This window comes from Cucumis sativus, chromosome 7 (assembly GCF_000004075.3).
Source record: "Cucumis sativus cultivar 9930 chromosome 7, Cucumber_9930_V3, whole genome shotgun sequence".
Classification (NCBI taxonomy): domain Eukaryota; kingdom Viridiplantae; phylum Streptophyta; class Magnoliopsida; order Cucurbitales; family Cucurbitaceae; genus Cucumis; species Cucumis sativus.
Genome location: NC_026661.2, coordinates 16,097,357 through 16,121,274, shown reverse-complemented (window position 1 = coordinate 16,121,274; position 23,918 = coordinate 16,097,357). Strand labels below are relative to the sequence as shown.

The window sequence follows — 23,918 nt, the reverse complement described above, 5'->3', positions numbered from 1 at the left end:
TTTTTTTTTTGCAATAATTCTTTTGATTCTTACACATTTTAGTCCCAATTTTTTTTAGAACAAAAACATTATTAGGTTTAAATTAAACACAATAAAGGAATATTTTTAAAAATAGTAAAATAAGCTTAAATATTTATAACATATAATAAATTTTTGAGTTATATCAATTATAGATATTGATGGACTTTCATCACTATATATCAATATGACCGATAGAATCATATCAGTGTCCATCATTGATAAAATCCAAAATTTTTGTTATACGCTGTAAATATTTTATCAAATTTGTCATTTTTGTATCTATGGTTGAAAACTTCATTTACTAAAATTGTAATTCATCCTTATCTTTTCTTTTTTATCTAAACCTTTCGTCTATATTCATTATTCAAAAGATTCCAATTTAGTTGGTCAAGTTTTAATATTTTTAAGAAATTAAAAGGAAAATTTTCAAAAATAGCATATTTTACGAAATATTTACAACCTATATTCTATCACTGATAGTTATTGATATGTTATAGTATTAGAGACTATCATTGATATAATCCAAAGTTTTGTTATAGCTTGTAAATATTTTAATTTATTTTTCTATTTTTAAAAATGTTCCAAATTAAAATTTTAGTAAAGTTTAGGTTAAATAAGCCTCTCGATTTAAAAGATAAATTCTAAAGATTCACGAATTTCTAAATTTATATATCAACTTATATGTCTACAAACTAGTTTATATATAATAAATTCATAAACTTAGGATTTTGTGTCCGACTTTATAACATTTTTAAAAGGGGCATTTTTAAAAATAGTAAAATAAATTAAAATATTTATAAACTATAGCAAAATTTTGAATTCTATAATTGATAGTCTTCACTCACTATAACATATTAATAACTATCAGTCATAGAATTTGCTATATGTTGTAAGTATTTTGTAAAGTTTGTTATTTTTAAAATTTTCTCTTTTTAAAAAGATCATGAGAGATACGGTGAACTAATAAATTTATTGGGTTATAAAGAAGTGTTGATCAATACGAGAGATCTATTAAACAAATTTAAAAGTTCAATCATCATCCAAGGTTCTATTAAACATCAACCGTTAGATGCATTTTAAAATTCACAAAACGCGTATTACTAGACACACAACTATGGAGCTCATCAACTAAGTTTATAACTAATCCTAACTTTATTTGTACTCTTTTGATTATAATATGTTAAATGTGATTGATGGTAAAGTTTGCATACTATGATTAATTAGAAAGAAAATTATATGTAGGATGATGGTAAGTCAAAATTTATGTCAATTTAATTTAAAGTAAAAGTCGATGTCGAAACAATAAATGAATTGATTGTTCTAATAAGTACAAATACCTCAAAATATATTTCCAATCAATAGAATTATGTAGGAAACATCGTGAAATATATATCGATCCTATCAATTATATATTTGAAATGTTATTTTTAGTGCAATTAGGATGGAAGGATTCGAAAACTATAAATCTCGTGATTATTAACGCACTTTGATGCGAATTAAGCTATCAAAGTAATTGTTTTTTAATTATATTATGATTATTTTGTACTTGAGTATTTATTCATCAATACGTATTAATAAGTTGATTTTAACCTGTGATTGAGCTCATAGATTATTGACCTCAAATAGGAAAATTTCAAATGAAATCCTAAAACTAAAGAATAAAAGAAGAATTTAACTAAAGTCACCACTTGACCTAAGGATAGAAATTGAATTCCAACAATATTAGTTTTCAGTTTTTTGTTATTTTCTTTTACAAATATAAAGGCGTATTTCAAAAAAAAATAAGACTAAGCTTTTACATACACTTCTTTCACAAGTAGATACAGAAAAAAGAAAAAGAGAACAAAAAATCTTTGTACTCATCTTTAAAATCAAGGAAAGTTATTCTTCTTGTGGATGTAGGCATTCTTTGGCCGAACCATGTAAAATCTTGTATTCTTCTTCTTCTCCTTCAACTTCAATTTGTTTTCATCTCTTCTATTCTCAAAACAAACATCACTAAAATTAGGGTCTGTAAGAGGAAGATGCATGCAAAAGGCAAAGGGAGAGAAGAAAAGGTAACCCTATTGTACTTTCTTTTTCTTTACTTCACGTTTCCTTGCGTATGTGCAGATTGAATAATAAAGCAAAAAAAGGGGATTTCTGTCATGTGTATGGTAACAAAACAATTACTTGTTTTTCCTTATCTGCCAAGTCTCCAGTTGTCCTCCAGTCCATTCATTTTGAGCTTGAAATCAAATTAAAAGAAAAGCTCAACAAATTGGTATCATAGCGAATCTTGATTTTTCAAGAAAATGAATCTTTGAGGATTAAAGAATTCAATAAATCTGAGAATGACAATGGCAATAATAGAAATAGAGAAGTTCGATGAAAAGGGAGATTTTGCCTTATGGAAGGCAAAAATCAAGGCTTTGCTAGGTCAGCAAAAGACTCATAAAGCCCATGGTACACTAATCTTAAATCTCAGTAATAATGTTGTAAGGCAAGTATTAGAAGAAGAGACACCATATAAAATTTGGAGGAACGTGGATGGATGGCTACATCATGTGGAATGCTATTTTGTGGTGAATAGATTGACGGAGAGAGATAAGCTGGTTGCGACGGTCCTTTGCTTGGAAGAAGAAGCTTTGGATTGGTATCAATGGAAGGAGGATAGAAGAAGCTTTTGTGGGCAAGATTCAAGTCGTTCGACCAGGGAGATAAACACGTAAGGTTAATGAAATTACAGCAGGAGACCACCATGAAGGACTACCGGGGGTGGTTCGAATAATTTTCAATCAGCCTTAAAGATATGAGTGATGCAGCCCACGAAAGTAAGTTCGTGTGTGGTCAGAATGAAGAGATCCAAGGTGAAATTCGAAAATTGAATCCTATGGACCTAGAGACTAAAATGTTAAATGACCCAAGTAATTGAAGATGATCAATCAGTGCAATTGAAGAGAATTCATGGGGCAAGCAGAAATCCTAATTTATCAATTAAAATGACAAGTAGTGGGCCAAGCAGGTCACAAAGTCAATTCGGGTCAAAGACAACGGATCGAGTTGCGACATCGAGAACAATTATAATTAACCCTAGTTGAATTCATCGTATCTGTCCATGAAGATTACTTCATCGTAGGAATCAGGCACAAAGAGTACTATGTCTCAACCATACCGTCAAATGACCCACAATGAAATGCGGATTAAGAAGTAAAACAGTTTGTGTTTTAGATGTGACGAGAGGTTCAGCTTGAGGCACCTCTACAAAAGACGTGAATTAAACATCATTGTTGTCCAAGAAGGGGAATACTTAAGTGAAGAGACCGATCAAGTGGGAGAAGAAATCGAAACCAAGGGGATTGAGGAAGTCAATACAGAAATAGTGAATTTGTCGTTAAATTCATTGGTAGGTCTCAGTTAGCCCAAAACCATAAAAATAAAAGGACAAATAAGGGGACATGAGGTTGTGGTGTTGATCGATGGGGGAGCTACTCACAATTTTATAGCAGAAGAGGTAGTCAAAGAGCTAAAAATTTTAGTAGAAACCTTAACACATCCTTCACTTGTACATATCATAAGTCTAAGTTAATTCTTCCATCAAATTTCTCCACATCAAACTTTTATTGGACTCGAGAAACTTGACATAACTGTTTCACTCTTAACAAATCTTCAAATAGTAAACAATAATCCATAGTATTCACACTATCATAACCTCTATCAATAAAAGGATTCATGTGAAAGTTCAAATTAAATAAGAATGTCGCAACTACAACGATACTCATAAGTTCAAGAAACTACAAACCTAAAACTATGATGCCAATTGTTGAAAAGCTTTCCTTGAGAAGATAAGTTATGAAAAAAAAAAGAGCATTTAACTAGATTTTTTTTTAAGTATTTCTCAATACGAAGATTTAAAAAAAAAAATGTAAGCTTCTCTTAACGTGTTGGAGACTATAACTTTTTTTTTTTATGTGAGACATTTGCACTATTTGAAATTTAGGATAAAAATAAAAATGAAATAAACCCACAATTTAATATTTAAAATGTCGTTTTCTAAGTCTTTTAACTTATTAAATAACGATGAAAAATTCAACAAAAGGATACAGACAAAAATTATAATTTGGCTTCTTAAAAAAATTATAATTATAATTTGGATTAAGTTGTGTTGATAGATTCATTATATATATATATATTTGATCCTGAGTATGTTAAATATCTTAATTATTCAATTATTAGTTTTTTTTGTCAAAAGAATAATTCAAACTATTTTGGGGAAGGATTTTGATCATCCTCACACCCTATCATTGAATATATCGTAATATTTAAGTTTATATATATATATTGATATTTGTATTTGCTAAAAATTAAGACGTCCTTTATTAAAACTCAAGTTTAATCCAAATTAGGAAGAAATAGATATGATGTAAGAGTATTAAAATATATTCAACATATATTTTTTCTTTCGTTTAAATTTTAAATTTTAAATTTTAGATGTTTTCTAAATGCTTTTTCTTGATGGTAAGAAATTCAGAAGTTTCTCACTTAAAACTTTTTTCTCTCTCTAAATATTTGACAAATTCGGATGTAAACGATGTCATGTAAATTTAAAAAGTTATTTTAAATGATAAATTTTTTTAAAATATTTCACAATATATAATTAGTCCATAAAACTAATTTGTTTTAATATATTTAAATATTTTAATTAATTTTACTAAATTTAGAAAGGTTTCTACAAATTTGGAGTGGTAATCAAATCAAAACTAACCATGCTTATTTGTTACAAATTATACTTATTTGAAGTTTTGTATAAATATAATTTAAAAATTCCCTCCAAATGAAGATAAAAACAATTTTCCATCTATTTAAAAAATGTTGAAATGTGATTGGTCGATATGACGAAAATGTCTAAATATCGCCCAATCAACGCTTTCTTCTGACGCGTCTCTCTATATTTATGACAAATCACCCAATTTCTTGATTATAAAAAGAAACCAATTTCTGTTAAAAGATTTTTTTTTTACTTTTAATTAAATTTAATCAGCTTCTTAAATATTATTATTTGGATCGACGCGATCACCATTCTTAGAAGAACAGTTTCAAGACGAGCAAATGAAGGCTTCTCTAGTTTTTCTCTTCTTGCTTGGATGCACTTTAAGTATGTGCTTCTCTTTTACTTCCCCTTATTGTTTCTGGGCATTTAGATCTCATCCTAATTCATCCTAATTCTGTTTTCATTCATTCAATTTTTGGGGTTTCAATTGATTTTCAGTTTACGCAAAGACGACTAAGGATGTAACTGAGTTACAGATTGGTGTGACGGTAATGTGCTTATTTATTCTATGGTTTCAGAAATGAGTTTTTGTTTCTTCGTACATTTTAGTCGACGTTCTGTCTGGGACTCATTTCATATTTGATAGGAAGTTAAAGATGTTTGATACTATGAAGGGATTTTATGTTCTACAAGTTGTAATAGTCTAGTAAAAGCTTTGTGGTCATTGATACATATATGAGACTTTGATTTTGGGAAATCGTTTTGGTTAATATGAGATCCATATGCTCAATGAAAATTGTACATTGGGTTTGGATGGTGTTGATATCAAATTATGAGATGGGGTTTCCCCATGTCTTGATTTGGGTTTAATTTGATCTGAATGTGATATGTTCTTCACAAAAAATTGACTTCGAGCTGTCATTGCGCCTGTGGCCTGTGGGGTAGAAAATGAAATAGAAATTTTTTCTTTGAGTCATCTATTGTCTGTCTCTGAAATCAATTACCACTTTTGATTCCATTCACTAGCTTGGCATTATTTGAGGAAGTAGGTTAACATGCTTGGGAGGCGATATTTTGGAAAATGAATTAGGGCTTGGGAGTGATGTCAAGATTGGGAGGGTCCAAGTGCCTCGAACACTTGGATATATCTTGTAGTTTGATTGTCTTTAATATTTCAATATACTCAGGTTCTATAAGTTTCGAGTGACATTCTATACTGGCATTTCAGACAGGCCAGGTTATAATTGTGAGCTAAATGTCAGCATGTCTACAAGCTGCATTTTTTTTCCGTAGCTTGCAATGACTAATGTTTGATATTGAACTGCTAGTTTTAAGATTCTGGAATACGTTACTCTTGTTTACTGTCTCAAGTTTCTTCTTGCTAGTTCTTTGGATTTGAAGTTACTCTTTTTTTTTTTTTTTTGCAGGGCAGGCCAGCATCATGTGACATTCAAGCTCACAAAGGTGATAGAATTAAGGTTCACTACCGTGTAAGTTGCATCAATAGCTTGGTTTGACTCTTGCTTTTAGTTTTATGTTTGTTTGGATTCGTATATGTATATATATTTACGTAACATTGGATTTGTTAATTTCACTAATATGATTATGTCCATTTGAAGACTTAGCACAGTTGATTTATTTTATTATGAGGCTTCCTCTTTCCGGTTCCATCTTCTTGACTGATCTTTGTTGTCATATGATTTAATAGGGGAAGCTCACTGATGGGACTGTTTTCGACTCTAGTTTTGAACGGGGTGACCCCATTGAGTTTGAGCTAGGCTCTGGTCAAGTAATTAAAGGTAGTTTTTTACAAAACAGTTGCATCTAGTCATTGACAGCAACTTTCGCTGCCAAGTTAGTTTATTTGTTTTTTTTTTCTTTTGCTCTTTTTATTTTCTGTTTTCAATGTTTCCTTTTTGGTCACCGTTATCAACTTATCCTGGAGTCCATGTTGGTTCAATTGGGTTTTGAGCAACGATTTGTCTATTATGATAGTAGGTCTCAAGTTGTTTATGCATTACTCAAAATGTTATGATTAAGCTCAGAAGATTCAATATAGTGAATGTGAATACGGTGATTACCTAAAGATCTGTGCAGAACAGTTTGCTGGTTGCTCAGTAAATACCTATTGTGCTATGGTGCATGGAAGTTATTCAAAACTGAAATTCTTCCATTTGCAGGATGGGACCAAGGGTTACTGGGAATGTGCGTTGGTGAGAAACGGAAACTGAAAATTCCTGCAAAGTTGGGATATGGACCTCAAGGCTCTCCACCAACCATACCAGGTATTATTTCAATATATCCCTATTTAAGAAGGTAGAAGTTATGACTATGAGCATCTTCTGTTTTCACAGAAATATTCTTAAATTTTCAAATCTGATTTATTTTACACATCTTCACTTTTTGGTTCTAAAATGAATAATGTGAACCCCAACATGGCAACAGTTGGGTGATGATTTGATGTTTTAAAAGATGCCAGTTAATAATTGCAAGAGTTAAAAAGAAACTACGACAATTTTCGTTATGCATTTGAGTTTAGATTTGAAACCCTGATGTTGATTAGTTTATTTGATAATCGGTATCTTGCCTACTACCTACATTGAGTTCATGACTTACCTCCAATAATTTTGTGAGGCTTCATATTTACCTCAAGGCTCAAAGCTCAAAACCATGATTTGAATTTAATCACATCTCATAAACTGAAAGATGAAGCTGATATATGGAAGCTCGTGTCGGTCCTCGTTTGGATTTTGAATCTTTAGCATTTGCCCTCATAGGACACTGATTACCAATTTATCAATTTTGATTCATTTAAACATAGTTCAATTGGTTTAATCAGATGACCTCGGGTCTGACTCCAAGGTCGAGATTCAAATCTCTGTTGAGCTCATTTTTTTTTATGTATGCAAAATTTACAGGTGGTGCAACACTCATATTTGACACTGAGCTTGTTGCTGTTAATGGGAAACCATCAAGTGGTGGAAACTCAAATGATGTTGATGACAGTGAGCTATAGTCAAAGCAACCATTCTACCACTTTCCCCTTTGGGTTTTCTTAGATTTACTGCTTACCTTATCAATGAAACCTATTAGCTTTTAGTTATGGACATTTATGGCAAAAAGGTCTCTGCTTAGGACATAAGTTTCCTCTATATTGAATTATAGAGATACTTAGCAATTCTTTTCTCCAAGTTTGATATCTTCCATTTTGATTATTCTTCTCAGTCTACTCTTTTCTTGATAAGATTAATAATGTTACTCGTTATAATTAAAAATATTGTTGAAATATTAATCAAACCCTTTGAAGGAAAAAACTAAAGTTTTAAACATTTTTTTAAATTAAATTGGCTGAATTTAAAAATAGAATCAAGGTTATTAAATGTAAAACAGTTGGATAATATAATAATGATCTATGGCCAACCCCATCCGTTGCAACTTAGTCCACCAACCTATAATCCTTTGAAGAAAATCGTTTTTATCATGATCCTCTCTCAAACAAAATATTATAAATAATCCACCAACTTATTCATTTCCCAAACAAGAAAATCGTTTTTATCATAATCCTCAGTCAAACAAATATTATAAATAATCCACCAACTTATTCATTTCCCAAACAAGGATTATAAATAATATCTTTTTATTCATTCTTCTCATTTTCCTTTGGTGTTTTCGCCAAAGTATAAAGAAGCTACAAATTATAAATTATTTTTTTTTGTTTTTGTTTAATTTTTTATTACAAGTTATTAGAGTTTAAACCTAATATATTAACCTCAAAGTCAGTCTTTTCGATGGAGGTCTCAAGTTGGATTATCATTCTCACAATTATTGTAAAATACACAAAACCTAATATATTAACAATGAATTAAGACTTAGAACACATAAGGTGTGTCTAGAATCATAAGTCACATACTAGAATGAAAATTGAAGTTTATAGTCTCAACTTTTATTTGTTTTTAATAAATTTATAAATATTATTTTAGTCCCTTTTAATATATGTTTTATTGATGCTGGTTTATTTGGATGAATATATTTTAAAATAATAACAATTTGAGTGAGTTTGTTTTTTTGAAAGGTTGAAAAGGGTCTATTTAGAGTTGAAAGAGAAAACAAAAGAAAAAAAAACCAAAATTAAAAGTGAATATGGAAGGAAATAAAAAGAAGGTAAGGAAAGCGAAAAGGGGAAGGTATAGAATAATGTTTAAAACAATTCTTTTTATTTTTTGAGTCTCTGTTTCTAGAACTATCCTCACCATTCCATAATTTAATCTCACACTTCTTTTCATTTATTTACTTTTTAAAAGATTTAATTATTCAAATCTTTAAATCTCTTAAAACCCTCACTTTGTAGAACTCTCTAGAACAACAACCCTTCCTTTCTCCTTCTTCCCTAATAATCCTCTCCATTTCTCCAACTTCCCCTCACTCTAATCTCACACCTCCATTTCATCACTTTCTTCCTCTTAATTTTATCCCACATGGATGAAGATTTTGATATCCCTGCCGCCCCTGACATGCCCGACGACTTGGATCTTCCTGACCAAACTGTTCCTCTCAAGGTTGGTGAGGAGAAGGAGATTGGAAATCAAGGCTTGAAAAAGAAGCTTCTTAAGGAAGGTGAAGGATGGGTTACTCCAGAAAGTGGCGATGAGGTTGAAGGTATGTCACTCACTACGAGCTGCTACTCGAATTTCGGTTTCTCAAGCTCAAATTAGACGTGGGTTCTTCTTTTTTTTTTTTTCTTTTTTTTTTTTTTTAAATAAAAAAAGAGATATATTTTTTGTTCTCAGTTCTTGGGTTGTTCTGTTTGTTTGTAATGTAGTTCACTATACTGGGACTTTGCTTGATGGTACTCAGTTTGATTCTAGCCGCGATCGTGGAACCCCGTTCAAGTTTACTCTTGGTCAAGGTTAGGAGAACTTTATTTATTGTTGTTATTATTATTCTTATTTTGGTTTGGATGTGTGATTGACTTATTGACATGTTTCATTTATTTGTTAGCATTTGGTAATTAAGCTAATTTTAATGGGAATATGAAGTACATTGCTGCTGTTTCGTTGTATGTTGGCCATTTCTTGTGATATAATGAATTCTGTAATGGGAGTTTGGTTTAACTTATCATTCACTCTCTCATGAGACTGAATTGGATTTATTGGTTGAAAGTTACTATGTTTATTTTTTGACAAGTAAAAGTTTACTGCAATCATTTGTGAGAGGGGCAGACGGTGTTAATGCTGCGTTGTCTGTATAGAACAGTATGTCTTAGAAGGTATTATTATACAGCTTTTCTAATTCAGGATATGTAACGTTCAATTGTTAGTTGTTTGAATGCTCGAGTTGTTTAATAAATTTTGGCTCTGCAATTGAACAATGGTTACCTGGGCTTCTAGTTTGGTCTATATATGATCATTTATGAGGTTCACATACAAAAGGAAAAAAATTTCCTTTTGTTGTTTAGTGGTACTTTGACTTGGTTCAGTTAGTTCTGATTAAGAACAAGCGCCTGAAAGGTAGCCATATTCTTTGACATTATTATTTTTACTATTTCCGTCTATTATTTTGTTTTCTCAAAAATTCTTTATTGGGGGGATACTTATTGCTATATTGAGAAACTTCTGCGGCTCTTTGTTTTGCTTTCTTCCAATTCTGGAGTTTGAGTTGCAATTTATTCGATGATGTCTCCAGGGAATCTATTTTCTTTTATTTTTCTTTGAGAGGTCATTCACTACTAGCATTCCTATCTTGGGCAGGCCTTTTGGTTTCTGGCTGAGATGCTTCCATCCTTGAATGTTCATTTATGTCATCTTACCTTTCTTTCTTTTCTTTTTGGTGCAGGACAAGTGATCAAAGGATGGGATTTGGGTATCAAAACAATGAAGAAAAATGAAAAAGCTCTTTTTACCATTCCTCCTGATCTGGCATATGGTGAATCTGGCTCCCCACCAACCATTCCTCCTAGTGCGACATTGCAGTTCGATGTTGAGTTACTATCTTGGACAAGCGTTAAGGACATATGTAAGGACGGAGGAATATTCAAGAAGATCCTAACTGAAGGGGACAAATGGGAGAATCCAAAGGACCTTGATGAAGTGCTAGGCAAGTACATATGCTAAATTGTTCTGTGGATATTATTTATCTTGCCAATTTTCTTGTTTTATATTGGGTTCTTTTCATGTCATGTTGCTACAGTAAATTTTGAAGCTAAGCTAGAAGATGGAACACTTATTGCAAAAGCTGATGGAGTGGAATTCACTGTTGCGGATGGTAATTATGTTCCTTTGACTTTGATTGAGGAAAGATGTTAACTTTGATTGGAAAAATATGTCTTTGTCAGACCTTGGTTTTATGTGAATCTCAAGTGATGCACATCTCAAAACAGGTTACTTTTGCCCTGCACTTGCAAAGGCTGTAAAAACCATGAAGTTAGGTGAAAAGGCACTTCTCACGGTGAAGCCACAATGTAAGTCTTTTATAGAGGCTCCTCAAGTTGAGGTTGGTTCAAATTGTCTCTTACATTCTTCTTTTTGTTGTTGTAGATGGGTTCGGGGAGAAAGGTAAATCTGCCCGTGGCAATGAAGGTGCAGTTCCACCAAATGCATCTCTCGATATTACTTTAGAGTTGGTATCTTGGAAGACTGTTTCAGAAGTTACCCCTGACAAGAAGGTCATCAAGAAAATTCTGAAAGAAGGAGAAGGTTATGAGAAGCCAAATGATGGAGCTATTGTCAAAGGTTGGTTTCAAGTAAAACAGAATTGACTTGTGGAAGCTACATTTCTTGCTTCATTTCAGAATTCTAACTCTACAAGTGAATTGCAGTGAAATTGATTGGGAAGTTGGGAGATGGCAAGATATTTTTGAGGAAGGGACACGAGGATGGTGAAGAGCCATATGAGTTCAAAACAGATGAAGGTATGTGTGGGATATGGTGCTGTATTCTTTTTAGTTTGATGTTCTTTCTCTAAATATTTTTACTTCTGGGAAATGTAGAACAAGTGATTGATGGCCTTGACAAAGCTGTGGTTACTATGAAGAAAGGTGAGATAGCCCTGCTGACAATAGCACCAGAGTATGCTTTTGGTTCGTCTGAGTCACAACAGGATTTAGCTGTAGTTCCTCCAAACTCAACTGTGTATTACGAGGTTGAGCTGGTGGCTTTTGACAAGGTTTGTACTTTGTTGTGCAAATGTGTGAACTCAACTTTCTCATTCATCTTTCATGTCTTATATCTCATCATTCTTCTCATTTTTTTATTTGTCAGGAGAAAGAGTCATGGGATATGAATAACCAGGAAAAGATTGAAGCTGCTGGTAAAAAGAAGGAAGAAGGAAATGTGTTGTTTAAGTCTGGAAAATTTGCCAGAGCTTCCAAGAGATATGAGAAGGTGATTATTCGACTTACAACTTCAGACACTTCCGTATTTTCCATAAGTTTCTTCTTATGCACCTTATATTTAGTATATTATTCATTTTTACAGTTTAATTTATTTTCGAACATTTGTTGATATAAAATGGAGAGTGCTATTTGGTATCAATAATACTATTTCTGCTTCAGGTTTTTGTTGATAAAAAAATCTGCATAATTATTTTATTTGACATCCGTAATGAATTGGAGGTTGGAATTGTTCCTTTTGGTTGGTGTGCACGATTGCGGCTGCAACCGATATTTCAGGACTTTTGATATTTCTAAAACTGTTTTGAACTTGTACAAGATAGAGAACAATTGTTTTCAAACATGAATATTGAGTAGACTCAGGGTTGTTCATCTCTCCGTTTATTGCAATACAAAATTTATGTAAAGAGAATACAATAAGAGTTCATTTTTGGATGGATGGATGGAACAACTCATGTCAACTGTTTACATGCTCATGTTTTTGGGCAGGCTGTGAAGTTCATTGAATACGATTCTTCATTTAGCGAAGAAGAGAAAAAGCAGGCAAAGGCATTGAAAGTTGCATGCAATTTGAACAATGCAGCGTGTAAATTGAAGCTAAAGCTGTACAACGAGGCAGAGAAATTGTGCACCAAGGTGGGTGAGACTGAGATGCGTAGAAGCTGATCGAGGCTTCTATTTTTGACATTTCTTCCAAGCGAACTCTGGATAAAACAGTCAATCTAACCCCATTCAAACTGCTGCAGGTGCTGGAACTTGAGAGTTCGAACGTCAAGGCTCTCTATAGAAGGGCTCAAGCATATATCCAACTAGCTGATTTGGACTTGGCTGAATTTGACATAAAGAAGGCTCTCGATATAGATCCGAATAACAGGTATGAGCTTTCCTCCTTTTCTTCAATGCTCAATATTCAGCTGCTTGGTAGATTCTTCTCTTCTTATTCAATTGATATTGTTGATAACATCAGGGATGTGAAATTGGAATACAAAACTCTGAAGGAGAAGGTGAAGGAGTACAATAAAAAAGATGCCAAGTTTTACGGTAACATGTTTGCCAAAATGAAGAAAGTAGAATCTGCATAATACAAGGAGTAACCAGAAGAAGCAGTGGCAGCATTTCATACACGAGGCAGCCTGTCACTGCTAGGCCTGCGAGTTCGATTCTCGGTTTGGTTTGAGGGAAGTAGAGTGGTTTTCCTTGTATCTCACAGTAGTTTTAACTTGAGGTTGTGAGGTTTTAGAGTTGTGAACTAAAATCAGTGAATGGTTCCTTCTGGTTTCTAAGTGAGATCATAACACCATTTTTATTATAATTAAGTTGGCTAACTCCACCTCTTTTTAGACTTGACAACTGCATTTACATTGGACCAATTTGCGAATTGGCTATTTGAGGAAGCCAGTCATTAAAGGAAAAATGTATTCAGATACGTCTTGGATCCCCTTCATATTTTTGCCCTTGTTGAGGGGAAAAAAAGGTCATGCATCTTTCTACAATATTCTTTTTTTCATATTAATACTTTGTGAATATTCATAGAGTAGGCTATATTAGAATGTTGTAACATGATTCTCATAAAAATACTAGAATCCTTACAATATGTTTTACCTAAGAAGGAAACTATCATTGGACCTACAATATGAAGTTGTGAGACAAAGCTACGGAGAGTGGAGCCACACAATGTGTTAAAAAATTAGAAAAATTGTCCAGTGCGCTTAAAGATGATTGATTAATCAACAAACTCAAGACTCCAGTGGTGAGTTTCCTAAAGTGGATGAGAATATATTTGAAGTATGCATTGGGAAAGGATGAAAATGAATATGCAAGAAATCATTAACTGTGAATAAAATAAACTAATATGATTTTTTATATATCTTATTTATATTATATTGATACATCAACGGTACTATGATGGACATTTATCACTAAAAATTTATAAGTGATCGATTTCATAGGTTTATCCAATAACTGACCTTTGTGGTTGCATCACTCATAGGCTTCAATTAATAATAAGAATAGACTTCAATTAATAATAAGAACATACTTAAAACTCACCTCTAGATTTTCATTGTCACACAGAGAACAAAAGTTGATTTTTTTTTACATGGATATATTATGAAACCACAAAATGAATTTTTCAGCCAAAAAGAAAAAAAAAAAAAAATCAAACGAACAGGAAAGAAAAAAGAAGAAAACCTGTTTTTTTTTTTTCAATATTAAAAAAGCTTGATAGAGAAATGAAAAGAAAACAAGCTTAATTTTAAATTAAACAACTAAAAATTGGTATCATTATCAACAATCCAAACAACCTAAGATGGGCATAAACAAGTAATAAGTTGGGAGAAATGATAACCTTCCTCTTTGTCTTAAATAATTAAAGTTTCAAAACATGATTGAATTTCAACACATACAATGAAATATATGTTCATGGTACATAAATCATCAGTCTAACAAAAATAAAGAATCAAAGGTTCCAATAATCTCAGAATTTCCTGCTCTTAGCACCTGCAAGTATACAATTCTCTATTTTATCACAATCTTCCCCCAAACAATTTCATGGTCTTTTTTCTTTTCTTTCTATAACTTTAACATCTCACATCCTTTGCTCTACTTGAATTGATCAAAACTACAACATAACAGTTCCACAATTAGAAGCCAATCGATCTCAAATACACAAGCAAGAAGTGATCTGCAGCCTCAATCTAGAGCGAACGAGATTATGAACACTAACTGAACTACTATGGTTCTGCTCTAATATCAGCGCATTGCAAAAATATTTTGATTTGTAGGTAGGCCACAGATGACCGGTAAGTAACCCGTCTGCTTCTCGGGTTATTTCGTTTAGAACTAACTCCAAAATCATAACAGTATGATTTAACTGACCTGCTCTCCGATTAAATCGAGACCAACGACTAGAAAAGTGATACCTTGAAATAATAGAAAGTAGAAGTGAATTCCTTGAGCAGATAACAGACTTCTTGCTGAGGCGGTTAACAAAATGAGCGCAAGAGCCAATTCTTTTCTATACAGACGATTTCTTTTATGTTTCCCTGCTTTTTTCGATATCTCGAGCTTGGTCAGTTCCTGAAGGCCGGATTCTGACGAAGATCGATGAAGACTTGTACCCTCAACTAGAGGTTCTAGTTCTTTTTCGAAAGCAACAAGATTGTTTTCAGATGATCTTCCTAGTTTTTTCGTTACGATCCATTCATATGAACTTCCAAAGCGGAATAACCCTGATATCATGGCATTGAATTTGGTAACAGACATGGTGTTTTCAAACAGAAGATAGGGGACTAGAAATGGAAACGATCGCGGTGCGGGAAGAATATTTAGGATGGACATGATTCCGGGAACATAGCATACGACCCAAGCTGGTAGATGAGCTTCTGGAAGGAACATGGTGAGGGGGAGAATTATGCAGAACAAGGTAAAGGAATAGAAAGGAAGGACAAGCTTTCGCAAGAGGAAGAAAAGAAAAATCAAATTAGCTTTCTTCTTCCAACTCACCTGGAACATAAAATCAAGTGTTAGGAAGTTGCAAGCATCAATGATCAAACTAAGTATGTGAAACTTGCAAACAAAATGTTAATGAACATATGTAATAGCAGATGCATTAAATTGATATGAATTTTGTATACATAAAATTCAAAATGAGAGAGAGAACTGTTGAAGGAAAGTAAATAAAGAAAAATGATGACTAATAAGACAATGTCTACGTCATAAAAATCTTAGAATCCTTTTTTTGGGCAAAAGAATGTAACAAGGGACCACACCTCATTCAAAGATCTCTCAAGCCCCTTCCAACTGAAGAAAAAAAGGTAAGATTTTGGCATTATTTAATTGGAATTGTTTTGACACTGGACATGACAGTTTGGTTCTAAAAATCGTTGCACAATGAAAATGGCAAGATGACCACTTTCATTTTTCCTCGGGATCAGTGATATTTTAATGAAAGGAGCAAAATCCCTAATGAACTATTGTCTAATGCAGCAGAAAAGAGGCATGTGAAAAAATGATATTTATGGTCTTCATCACTGTGAAAAAAAAAATTAAATAACCTCCCTATAACATCATTGAAAGAAAAGAAACACTGCTGTGCTGACTCTCTCCGTCTCTGATTCATTAAAATAACAAAAATAAAAAAGGAAAAAAGAAAAGAAACACTGCTCACCATTCCCCTTGCCCCACCCCCACTACCAAAGAAGGAAAAGAAGAAAGTTGTCCAACATATTTCGCCTAAGTTGCCTAATATATCTGGCATACTTCCCAACAGTTCACAGATATTGAGCTCCTAAGAAACAGGAGATATCCTTCTAGACAAAATAGTAACATTGTTCAAATGCTTTTAATAATATTTAAGATGGGCAAGCACCGTGGGTTGGCTTATTTGTCAAAAAGATAAACTACAAAACCAGCTATAAATCCAGTACGAGGTTATGAGTTCAAGATTCTCAATATAGAAGCATCCAATGTGTTCTAAAGGTTGAGATCCAGAAAGAAAACTCGTGGTCGAAGAGTGAGTGGGCCTATAAATATTGTAAATGAAGAATATTGTTTTAGAACACAAAAGATTTGGAAATTCATCCGTATCTCTCTTCTGACTCTTCAACATACAACAGAGGAGAGGAAAGTTTTTTGAGCTCGACTGCTCAAATATATCCTCAAGCTCTATTTGGTACTGCTTTCATAGTCTCATAAAATATAATTGACGGACATTTTGCATGGTTTGGATGCTAGAGAAGCTCATCAGCTTGTCCACATCATAGGCAAGACACAAATTTGAATTGATATACTAGGCATTTGTGTGCTTTCTAAATGCTTGAATAGATCAGCGAATGATTCTTATTCCGATAGTAACAATAAATAAACAAATAAATTGTAAATAACAGTTTTGCTGAAAAATCAACTTAAGCTTTTAAGAATTTCATGACAAATACTCCAATTTCAAGTTCTATTTAGTTTTTTTCTTTCAATTACAAAACAATTCACTTATTTTCTGCAAAAATAAGATCAGGAGTTTTCACTTTTGACCTACAATTTATGACTATGTACCTATCACCCTCTACCCTTCTCACTTTTTCAGCTCACAAAAAATCTATTAAGGGAAAAAGATACTTGGCATACAAAATTACTAACAAGTGCGTACCTTTGATTTGAGTATGTCAGAGAAGCACAAACGAAATAACTGCATAGGGCCTGAATGCCAGCGATGTTGTTGTTTCTTGTACGCTTCATATGATTCTGGAAGCTCACAAAGGCACTGAAAATTTTAACAGTTAGAAAGTATCTTCATCGACAACTTTGCAACAAAATTCCAATGAAGAACAACGACCACTAACCTTCACATCATTTAGATATATGAACTTCCAGCCACAAAGATGGGCACGAACTGCAACATCCATGTCTTCGACAGTTGTTCTTTCTAACCAGCCCCCGCATTCTTCCAAAGCTTTGATTCTCCAGACTCCAGCAGTTCCATTGAAACCAAAAAAGTTGATAAACATGCCATTTACTTGCTGCTCAACCTCAAAATGGAAGGACAAATTAATGTTCTGCAATCTTGTGAGTAAGTTTTCGTCCTTGTTCACAAATGACCACCTCGTTTGAACCAATGCAAGTTCATCATTCCCCTATGAAAAATTTTAAAAAGAGTTTAATGCCATATGGAAATCACGTAGTGTGAAAAGGAAGCAACAAATCAAGTGGATATTCATATGATCTGAAGCCACCATTTAGTAGAATAGAATTAAAAAAGGGAATTTGGAAAATAGGGAGGGAAGGAAGGGTGGAGGAATAACAGCAACTTCCGCCCAAAATAGAATAACTTGATACTCAAACCTAATTTATCTAAGACTAGGGCCTAGCCCAGTACATTTAAGAACCCTGATTAAGTAGGAAGTAAATCAACTTTCTCCCGAAGACCTAAAAACAATATCTAGCTCGAACTTCTATTAAAGGGTCGAGAAAGTTAAATAACATTGACAAACAGGATAAACTCATGGACAAATAATTTAACGGCACAATGTACTCGCTGCCTGGTGTGCATGTAATACTTAAAGAACAATACTTTACATGCAAGGTTTTGGATCACTAGGCCATGGATGTTATATATAGACCCTGTTAATTTACTGGTGTGGTTGTGATAAGAGATACAGGAAACTGACTGTGAGGGATTTTTATTTAACAAACGGAAGTTGTATATACCTGTTGTACGTTGGAAGTCAGAAATCAAGAAAACCAAAAAATTACCCAAATTGTTTTATTAGATTTAAGCTCGAGTTGAGCTATCTGAAGAGGTTTCTTCTCTAGTTGAGTGAGTGAACGATTGAGTGATTTTAAAAAAATCATTACAGTAGAATTGGAATGATTTTGAGTGATTGAAAAACCAAAAATGGCACATCTTCTTTGAGCGCGAAAAGTAGGGTTTCTCTTCAAAATCAAATAACAGTGTTAACTAATCGGAGTGGAAAATATAATTCATGCAAAAAAAAATGGCGAGGCATGCTGAGGCATTCAATGACTCCAGGGACTATTTCAAACATAATAACTTAACGCATATAAGCTGAAAAAATTATAAACTGAGACTTTTCTCTACCTCAAAGAGAGTAAATGTGACGAAAATATACATCTTGCAGCTTATACAGAATAACTCAAGTCAATTACCTTAAAATGTGGAATAGTTTTCTTTAAAAAGTCTGGTCCTGGTTGAAAATCTGCATCAAAGATTGCCACAAACTCATAATCTTTTACATAATCACACCCCATTGCTGATTTGAGATTCCCTGCCTTGTAGCCTGTACGTATGAGACGGTGTCTATACAATATACGGACACCTCTCTGTTGCCATTTTTGTACTTCAGCCTTGATAAGTTGTTGAACATCTAGCTCATCAGAATCATCTAAAACCTGTACAAGCATTTTATCCTTTGGCCAGTCCTGGATACAAACAGCTGCGATAGATTGTTGATAAACCTGTGCACCCATCAGTAGGCGTAAGTATGAAAACTTGTAAAGAGGTCACATGAAAGAACAGAAGAAGCTTAAAGAAAATTATGCCTAAAAGAGTCATAATGGAATATACAAGAAGTAAAATGTATAGCAGATAATTCAAATTGGTATTTTGTTATATCTTATATATATATATATATATATATATATATATATATATCATAGTGACATATTTCATAGAAGAAAAAAGCAATTGACTTTCAGACTAGAGCCCCAATGAAAATAGCAAAAACAATAGAATCCTATATCTTTTATAAACATTTTAAAAAGTCCTCCTATTCAATCCAGCAAAAGAATCTAGAGAAGAGGTTTCTTACTTTCTTTATGACAAGTTCAGAAATTATTTTTTGATGACAATGATTAAAATCGAACAAGTTGATGAAATTGACATCTTTGAATCTGATGGATTGTGGAGTTGTGAGTAAAAAAAACGTCAGGAGACAAAACAATCCAATGAGTTACTCAGCCAACCAACTTCAACACCACAATTTATCCCAGGTAGAACACTTGGCTTATCCTTTTGAGACCTGACACCTCTTCAAACAAAAAAGGGAGCTATTCAAAGGACTAGAAAGACACTTCATTACCTAAAAAAAAGATAAACGTGGCACACCCCAAACTATAAACAAGTAAGATGGAATTGAATCATTTCATTGATAGAATGAAATTACAAGGAGAAAACAAGGATCCTATCCAATAGGTGTTTTCCATTCAGTTGAAACTAGAAGTAAGATCCCCACTCATAGATCCATTGGATTCTTGCCTTTTTCTCCAGCACGATTCTTCACTTGAAAGCAGCATAGTTGTAACGATCTTTATGAAATAGTATATTTAAGAAATAACCTACCTTATGGACAGACAGACTATACTAAATTCAAGAGGAAGTAACGCATGAACCATCCAAACGCTGTTTAGCACTGATTGATGAATTCGTATACAACTCCTAGTAAACAAATTTCTTAACTACAGCCGTGAATTAACACAAAACCCAATCAACATTGTCAAATATAAAAACACTTGCAATGCAACAATAACACCGCAAATGGAGTTAAAGAGGGGTCAAGGAACACCTACATCTTCTTACCTCCCTCTCATTGCACATGGGAATCTGCACCAATACCATTGGATAATCCTCAGGACTAGCAGCATTTTCGTCCGAGGAAGAATACTCAAATGCCGCTACGGGCTTCAATCGTCTGAACTTGATCCAAAAACACCCGAACATTAAAAGCAAACGGTCCACTGACTGGATCAGGAACAACACAATGCAGAGATTGGTCAAGTACTGTAACGGTGGAGCCAGGTAATTTGCTCGAATCTGGAGCCAATTAGCATAGAGAAACCCTATCATTCCAAGCACCTCCGCAGAAGCGGAACTCACAGAAGGGGGGCTGAAATGCCAGCCATTGAAGTATGCCACGAGCTCAAAAACAAGCAATAGAAGCACTACAATCAAAAACACTTTGATAATCCTGTAAAGCCGAGACGATGCCGAATCAGCTGGAGAATCGGGCGATGAGATCCGACGATTAGCTGTGCGGATGAGATAAACGACCCCATTGGTGATTGAAGCCAATGAACCAGCGATCTGCTGGAATTTCAACAACCAAACCCAAGAAATCTGACGGGCACTCCTGGTCCTCGCCCGGTCCTTATCAACCATCCGATCTCCAGGGCTTCCAGAACTCCGGATCTCAACAGAGAGAAATGCAGGTGAGGTCGATAAATAGTCAGACTTTTCCAGTAAGTGTTCATCATGGTTTCTTTCTCTCTGTTTGTTCCACCATTCTTGGAACTCATAATTTGGTGTTCGAGACATACAGAAACCCAGTAATGAAGATAAAAAAAATGAACAAAAACAAACAACCCAGATCTCAAATTCTCTTCTTTGATCAATGGGGATCAGTAATTCATGAAGCTAAGCAAAACCCAGAAACGAAAATGGAAGAAATCGCAGCAGAAAAGGAAGCTGCGCTAGAAATAGCAAGAATGAGAGTGGGAAATCATAAACAACAGTCGGTATTCTTCCCCCCTTTGTTTTTTTTGCCTTTTACAGTTGGTTGCTGTTGTTGTTTGTTCGTAATGGGAAAGTGAAATGTGAAAATTTTCTTGGTTTTGATGGATGGATGTAGGAGAAGAAAGGGCAAGGCATGTGCGGTTGTGAGATTCGAAAATGGACCTTACGATTCTTCACGCGCTCCATTGCGCCATTGTAAGCGTTGGATTGGTTAATCTGATGCTTTGTCGTCACTCCAATCTTCCACGCTTCCATTTTTTTCTTCCTAATTTTCCATTTACAGGAGAGTATCGCATCTGTCTTTTCCCACTCACTTTTATTGTTACTATTATGTTCTTGTACTTCAATTCTATACTTACTTTTGTTAAGTTCCAATTTTTACTATAGTCTTCATCTTCCTCGTGTGTATCCATTTTTAAGTTTAATTAATGCACAAATTCAACCTTTAATAACCATATCTCTAAACTCACTAAATTCCCTTTAATAATAATAATAATAAACCAAATCACAAACTTCAACTAATGCCTTTTTTTTACTTCTCTTACCTCTCATTCTTTCCCTACACAACAATGTTTAATACTTCTCTTACCTCTCATTCTTTCCCTACACAACAATGTTTAATGGATGAAAATATCTTTATTTTAATTTTACCAAAGTTTTTCAAAAAATAATGTTCCGTCAATTTTTATGGATATTTTTTAAAAAAATATTTAAGAATTTTCTTTTTAAATAAATATTTAAACTAGTAAAAAACATGGTATGAGTTGAGGACAAACTAACACTTAACTATTTATATTAGTGAAATTTTCTTACTTTAATTTTATGGTTTTGTGGATTTTTTTACGATATAATGATATCAAATCTACAATCATATCCATAAAAAATTAATACTATGTCTATAAAACATATATTTCGTGACAATTTAAGGGACATTTGGCGCGCATGTTCGAAATCAAATGTTTGAAAATTAAATAACTGTGGACTTATTTGATTAGATTTTGATACCTATGAATTATGGAAAATTGTAATTGATGACTCTTTTAGCAATAACAATTAAGAATATAGCAACATTTTAAAAAAATTGCAAATATAGCAAAACTATCACCGATAGACTTGTAGCGCTGATAGACTTCATATGGTATATCAGTGATAGATCAATATTTACAACACAATCTATCAGTGATTGACTTATATGATTGATAGAATTTGACAAATTTTACTATATTTGCAAATTTTTTAAAATTGTGCTATATACTTAATTAATTTGAATTTAATTGCTAAATTTGCAACTATTCCATGAATTATAGATGCGTGTGCTTATTTCATGAGATTCTGATATCGGTTTTTTTTTTTTTTTTTTGTCAATAGTACAATCTAAATTTATCATGTATAAAATATTTAATTGATTTTTTTTTATATATTTTGTACATATAATTCAATTTTTTGACTTATTGATTTTTACGACAATAATAGAAAAACAAAAAAGTTTTAACATTCAATAACAATAATTTTGATTAATGATGCATTAACATGAATGATCTAATTAGAATTATTACATAATATAACGAGTTAAGTAATCGGATGGAGTTTACAAAAGTTTTAATGAAGCAAAACATAGTAAAATGGTTGTGCAAAAGTAAAATAGAGTTACATTTAGGGATAGTTATGGTTGTCTTCATGTGATACACATGCAATGTAATATTTAAATCGCTTTTATCAAAAGAGTTTAAACGAAAATGAGCTTTTTTTGTTTGAAAAAAAATAAATTTTTAAGTCAATCTAAATAAGTCATAAATCTTCGAAAGAAAATAAATGAAAAATGTATATTTAAATCCTATATTTTATACTCTACTAAAACATACTCCTAAATTATTTAAAAAATTAATTATAATTTAAATTTTTTAATTATAATTTAAAATTTCTTAATTATGCGTCAAATATATTCAAAATTTTAAGTTTTTGTCATTTATTTTATCATTTTTATATAGAAAAAGAGTTTTCCTCGAGAATGAGATTTATATTTTTCTATATAAAAATGATAAAATAAAAATGAAAAAGAAAGTTTTAATCGGTTCATTTATTTTTATTATTCAAACAAAAATGTATCATTTTCTATTTTTTATTTGAGTAATAAAACAATACTTTTTATTTTACGTATACAAAAAATAAAAAAATTCTATATTTATTAGCTCAAAACAATAAGAAACTCTACTCAAAATTTTGGAATTCTACTAAAAATTTTGGTTATTTTTTTTATTCAATAAATCAAATTATAAACAAAAATTTTGAGTCAAATCAATTCAAATTATTTCAATATTTGATTCATTGGGCTTGTCATCCAAAAATTATAGTGTTAATTTTAAAATGAAAGTGAAATTACTAGTTTAAATTTGAAAACAAAAAATTAAATAAAAACAGTTACATTTCATGATTTGAGATATGTGTTTGATAGTTAATTCACAAATTCAATGCTAATTTAAACAATTATTTAAAATTTGTTTAATATTATATTTATAAAATATTTACGGCTTGTCTAACAAAATGAAAAATTCAATTAAGCGGATCATTTTTTAAACGTGTTCCAGGATTGTCCTTCATTTTTATCATTTCTTTTCCTTTTCCTTTTTTCTATTTTTTTCTTCTTTTCATAGTTTTTTTCCTCTTATTTTTCTGCAATATTTTTACCAAAAAACTTTATATTGTTATTTGGTTATATCAAATATAAAAGATCTAAAAAA

At 32.4% G+C, this 23,918-nt stretch overlaps 3 protein-coding genes across 3 annotated transcripts; 2 read left to right on the top strand and 1 right to left on the bottom strand.

Moving 5' to 3' along the window:
- Positions 1 to 4,996: 4,996 nt before the first annotated feature.
- On the top strand, positions 4,997 to 7,988 carry LOC101214755 (peptidyl-prolyl cis-trans isomerase FKBP15-1). The gene is made up of 6 exons (XM_004149277.3): positions 4,997 to 5,155; positions 5,270 to 5,319; positions 6,199 to 6,261; positions 6,480 to 6,570; positions 6,952 to 7,056; positions 7,690 to 7,988. Exons 1-6 carry the CDS (start codon positions 5,110 to 5,112, stop codon positions 7,785 to 7,787), a joined length of 453 nt encoding a protein of 150 aa, XP_004149325.1. The 5' UTR covers positions 4,997 to 5,109; the 3' UTR covers positions 7,788 to 7,988.
- A 1,060-nt stretch (positions 7,989 to 9,048) lies between these two features.
- On the top strand, positions 9,049 to 13,651 carry LOC101214513 (peptidyl-prolyl cis-trans isomerase FKBP62). The gene is made up of 12 exons (XM_004149276.3): positions 9,049 to 9,427; positions 9,591 to 9,677; positions 10,604 to 10,864; positions 10,958 to 11,032; positions 11,148 to 11,228; positions 11,305 to 11,499; positions 11,586 to 11,678; positions 11,757 to 11,932; positions 12,028 to 12,150; positions 12,648 to 12,794; positions 12,905 to 13,032; positions 13,126 to 13,651. Exons 1-12 carry the CDS (start codon positions 9,247 to 9,249, stop codon positions 13,238 to 13,240), a joined length of 1,662 nt encoding a protein of 553 aa, XP_004149324.1. The 5' UTR covers positions 9,049 to 9,246; the 3' UTR covers positions 13,241 to 13,651.
- Positions 13,652 to 14,488: 837 nt separating this feature from the next.
- Positions 14,489 to 21,415, bottom strand: LOC101216681 (probable xyloglucan glycosyltransferase 6). The gene is made up of 5 exons (XM_011660907.2): positions 20,248 to 21,415; positions 18,819 to 19,127; positions 17,495 to 17,785; positions 17,302 to 17,415; positions 14,489 to 15,662 (listed from the first exon to the last, which is right to left on the bottom strand). Exons 1-5 carry the CDS (start codon positions 20,980 to 20,982, stop codon positions 15,027 to 15,029), a joined length of 2,085 nt encoding a protein of 694 aa, XP_011659209.1. The 5' UTR covers positions 20,983 to 21,415; the 3' UTR covers positions 14,489 to 15,026.
- Between the last annotated feature and the right edge of the window lie 2,503 nt (positions 21,416 to 23,918).

Coding starts and splice junctions, on each gene's coding strand:
- LOC101214513 (XM_004149276.3), top strand. CDS start 9,247: ATGGATGAAGATTTTGATATCCCTGCCGCCCCTGACATGCCCGACGAC. Junction 9,678..10,603: donor CAAGTTTACTCTTGGTCAAG/GTTAGGAGAACT, acceptor TTTTTGGTGCAG/GACAAGTGATCAAAGGATGG. Junction 11,933..12,027: donor AGCTGGTGGCTTTTGACAAG/GTTTGTACTTTG, acceptor TTTATTTGTCAG/GAGAAAGAGTCATGGGATAT.
- LOC101216681 (XM_011660907.2), bottom strand. CDS start 20,982: ATGTCTCGAACACCAAATTATGAGTTCCAAGAATGGTGGAACAAACAG. Junction 19,128..20,247: donor CCATGTGCAATGAGAGGGAG/GTAAGAAGATGT, acceptor ATGGGTGCACAG/GTTTATCAACAATCTATCGC. Junction 15,663..17,301: donor CTGACATACTCAAATCAAAG/GTACGCACTTGT, acceptor TTTATGTTCCAG/GTGAGTTGGAAGAAGAAAGC.
- LOC101214755 (XM_004149277.3), top strand. CDS start 5,110: ATGAAGGCTTCTCTAGTTTTTCTCTTCTTGCTTGGATGCACTTTAA. Junction 5,156..5,269: donor CTTGCTTGGATGCACTTTAA/GTATGTGCTTCT, acceptor ATTGATTTTCAG/TTTACGCAAAGACGACTAAG. Junction 7,057..7,689: donor CTCTCCACCAACCATACCAG/GTATTATTTCAA, acceptor CAAAATTTACAG/GTGGTGCAACACTCATATTT.